The sequence below is a fragment of the Nuphar pumila genome, chromosome 4, assembly GCF_984573655.1.
Source record: "Nuphar pumila chromosome 4, dmNupPumi1.hap1.1, whole genome shotgun sequence".
Lineage (NCBI taxonomy): Eukaryota > Viridiplantae > Streptophyta > Magnoliopsida > Nymphaeales > Nymphaeaceae > Nuphar > Nuphar pumila.
In genome coordinates this window covers 20,636,721-20,640,555 of record NC_143252.1, presented here as the reverse complement: position 1 = coordinate 20,640,555, position 3,835 = coordinate 20,636,721, and the positions used below count along the sequence as shown (strand labels likewise).

Genomic DNA, 3,835 nt, shown 5'->3' with positions numbered 1-3,835 from the left:
AGAAAAAAAAAAAGAAACCATTTTTTTTTTGTAGAAACGAGGGAAAGAGCAATGTCGACCATTTTTTTGCCTCTTTACGGTTTTCTGTGCTTTTCAAGGGAACAGCAAAGAAAGGAAAGAAAGAAACGAAAAGAGAAATAATGAAAGCATTAAACAAGCTAGGAGGATAACAAGCTGCCATCATTAGATTAGTGGCATCCCCACCATTCATCTTCTTAGGGTCGCCAAGAACAAGAAACCACAGCCCCACATTGATCCACAGGCATGCGTGGAAGATAGTTAGAGAAAAGAAGAAGAAGAATAATGCTGCTCGATTTCTTCATGACCACATGGTGGTGGATTTACTTGCTTCCCTTCTCTCTTCCATGTTTGTTTTTGAGTGGATGCTACTGTAAGTGCTCAAATCCATGGCTGCTCGAATCGATGCAAAGTTTGCTAGCTGCTGCTGTGAGAAAGGCCCACCTGCAGGGTCTCCAACTCCTAAGAAATCTCTTGTCAATCCATGGTCACTTTCTTGAGAGCGCTGAAGCTTTAGTTGTTGTTCTTTCGGATAGAAGGGAATGCTCTGGGCTCGCTCGTCAGTACCGTTACTTGGTATCATCAAGCCCGCCAAGCTGTTCGAAGAATCTGCAAACGAACTCTGCATTATATTTGCATCATTGAACATCCCCTTCCCGTTTGGAGCCGACAGCGAACTCATGAGTTGGTGGAAATTCTCTGATGGTTTCGACTGCCCAAACAGCTGAAACTCATTGGTGGTCTGAACGTCATGCGGCGTCATCTCGGTCTCTGAGGAGGAGCTCACACCGAATGATCGAAGTAGAGAGGGATTGCTTGTGGTTGCACCCATCTGAGCTGCTTTCTGCAGTAAGGCTGTAGCTGACATGTGAGAAGAGGCCATCTTCTGCTGGTTCTGGGAGGAGCTGTACGAGGAAGCTAAGCCACCCAAGACCAAGTAGTGGTGGGGGTTCTTCCCCACTTCATCATCCTTCGAAGCCCCACTAGATGTTGACAGCGAGAGGTTGGCTACCGTTGAACTCCTGTGCATCCACAGCGGTGGAAAGCATTCACCGTAATCTGTTTCTGCCGATGAACCCAAGATGTTTGGGGCCGACGCAAATTGTACTAATTCCGTCGGGCAATTCCCCCGGCTCCTGGCTGCAGGTGAACCCACAACATTCAACTTGGATGAATCGGCGAAGAAGCTCTGAGAATTACCTCCAGCAAAGTCAACGGACTGATCGAGCAATAAAGAGAGCCCGTGCTTTTGAGTGTTTCTTTGTCCGAGGTCCGCTGCCACCGCGGCATCACCACCATTAATAACGAAAGCTGGCTGACAAATAGAGCTGAATTGATTGACTGATCCCCTCGACATGTTGGCTCTGGATGGTGAGGATGGAGAACCAACTAAATGCGAGTTGGCGTTTACAGAAAGGGTGTCAGCTTTGAAGTTTATGTTGGTTGAGGTCACAGAGGAAAGCCTCGCACTCTCTTCTGCCAAGGCATCACAGAACGCCCTATGAGTGATAAAACTGTCCTTCCTGCGATTTAAAACCAAATAGGAGAAATCAAAGTGTGTTTAGACTAATAAAACATAGAGAATCATATTGTCTCTCTCTCTCTCTAATATGTTCAGTTCTCATGTATATTTATATATTGCAGCTAGTAGAATTGGATTTATATTTCCTAATTAACAAAAACACTGTTTATTTTTCACTACTACGTTCATGGTATTAGATGTGTTTCAAAATATATATGTATAGCATCAAGCTTCTGAAGAAATACTTTTTACCATGAATCAGAAACGAGGGGCAAAAGAATTAAAATTAGATTGGTACCTTGAGAAGAGAGTGCCGCAATCGCATTTATACTCCCTAGTCCCGCATGTTTTAGAATGGGCCTTCCAATCGGATTGAACGGCATACTTTTTTGAGCACTTGTCGCATTTCCACTTCTTCTCACCATGCTTCCTACTGAAATGCTTCTTAATCCCCGTAAGATCACCCAGAGCTCTTGAAGGATCGTGGTGCACGCAGCTCTTCTCAGGGCAGATATAGACCCTCTTCCTGATCTCTTTGCTCGATCGCTGCCGAAGCTTCCATGGGAGGTTGTGACCGCGGCGATGCAGTTGCAGATTTTGATCTCTTTGGAAGCCCTTGTTGCAGATCTCACATACAAACCTGTTGGTGGCCATGAGAGTCCTTGGTGATAGAGCTATCACTTCTGCATCTGGATCTACATACATGAATACAGCGTACCACAACAGTCATGAATCATCTTCTTCCTCTTTTTTTCTTTTTCTCTTTCCATCATAAATCAGGCTATATATAGAGACCAGCAGATCAACAGTTTATTTTTTTTTGAGAGAGAACCAGCAGGTCAACAGTTAATTAGCAGCAAATTAATTGTACCTGGAGTGCCGGGAAGGTTTCTCTTCTTCTTTTTAAGAGGAACCTTATCTTGATGTTGCGGGAGATTGGAATTAGGGTTTGGGTCATCCATAAAGCCTCTCACTGATGATGGTAAATGAATTGCATCGCCAGACATATCTTCTCTGGTCTTTCAAAGATCCGATGCTTCTGCCCAGTATCTCCAGCCACGCAATTCTTTTCTGGGTCTATCAACAAGTGAAAAGACGAAAAGAAAACTAAAATGGAAGAACTCCTTTACAATATAAAGAAGGATATACTTCTTGACACCAACATAGATGCCGACTTTACCATGAACCTAAGAAATCTGAGCAAAACCCAATTTTTTAGGTCGAAATTGTGGGTGAATCTTTCGAATATGCGTGGATAGAAGAAAATATAAAACCATGAAAGCTGAGCTCTCTCTCTCTCTCTCTCCACGGGCCTTCTCTTCCTTATCTCTCTTAGAATGAATGTCGGTAAGCCATGCTCTCTCTCTCTCAAAAACAAAAAGTAGATTTAGACGTCTAGTGGTATTCATATTTTATCTAAAAGGGGGCATTATTTTAAAGGAAAGATCATACGTGAATGGTGTTTATCTTTTGGAGCGGTTCAGCTTTTGGTTTCATGTATTATTTTAGTGGGTTTTAGTTGATTCCTTGCTAACTGTTAAAAAAGTAAAAGGTGAAGTGTGTTGGGTTATTTGTACATGATGACACATATGATCAGGTGGTTCTTTACAAAAAAGATTGAGAAATGCCTGGGTAAAAGATATAAAGGGAAAAGAAAAAAGCAAAAGAGAGAAGTAAAAAAGAAGGAAAAGTAGTTCTTTCTGCCTTTTCGGTGAGAATGATTAAGCTATAATTGCTTCAATGCTGTTCCTTCTTCTCAGCCTTCAAAAGTTCAATATTCTACTTTAGTAATTTCGTCAGCACCCACCCCTTGCCTATCGCCTCTGCTCCCCCTCCCCTCCTCCTCTCTCTCTCTCCAAAAAATGTTGGTTATTTGCGTTCTTTCTCCCTTTCAATTCTATTAGTTGGGCTCCGCTTGTGTGTGGCAGGAGCAGCTAGTGCACGTCACCTTGTGTTGGGACGTTGCAAGTTCGAATCCTTATGGTATAATTGTATAACTGGTATGAGTCTGCCTAACCTCTGTCAAAAAAAAAAAAGATTCTATTATTTGGGCTGCAATTCCCATAGTCCGTGACGGCCCACTCTTCCATACTGCTTTTCTCACGCAGCAAGATTGCACAGATAATGTCATTGCTTTGCTTGGCCCTCTCCTTTGGGTACATTCACCTCTCCCTCTTCACTTTGTCATGAAAGGATATTTGGAAAAGCTATCCAGCAACATTAATGTTAAACGTTGTTTTATTTGTTGGTGAAGGAAAAGAAGGCATCAAATAAAGAAAGTAGAGGAGTTCATGA

The 3,835-nt window shown here is 42.6% G+C and overlaps 1 protein-coding gene across 1 annotated transcript; it reads right to left on the bottom strand.

Moving 5' to 3' along the window:
- Window positions 1–319: 319 nt before the first annotated feature.
- LOC149839591 (zinc finger protein JACKDAW-like) lies at window positions 320–2,893 on the bottom strand. Its single transcript, XM_090004899.1, has 3 exons — window positions 2,412–2,893; window positions 1,839–2,235; window positions 320–1,541 (listed from the first exon to the last, which is right to left on the bottom strand). The coding sequence occupies exons 1-3, from the start codon at window positions 2,545–2,547 to the stop codon at window positions 320–322; spliced, it is 1,755 nt and encodes a 584-aa protein (XP_089861025.1). The 5' UTR covers window positions 2,548–2,893.
- Window positions 2,894–3,835: the final 942 nt, after the last annotated feature.

What these genes read in the sequence shown, in the direction of transcription:
- LOC149839591 (XM_090004899.1), bottom strand. Translation starts at nt 2,547, where the DNA reads ATGTCTGGCGATGCAATTCATTTACCATCATCAGTGAGAGGCTTTATG. An exon ending in AAACCTTCCCGGCACTCCAG is followed by an intron (nt 2,236 to 2,411) that starts GTACAATTAATT and finishes TCATGTATGTAG; the next exon opens with ATCCAGATGCAGAAGTGATA. An exon ending in TGCGGCACTCTCTTCTCAAG is followed by an intron (nt 1,542 to 1,838) that starts GTACCAATCTAA and finishes TTTAAATCGCAG; the next exon opens with GAAGGACAGTTTTATCACTC.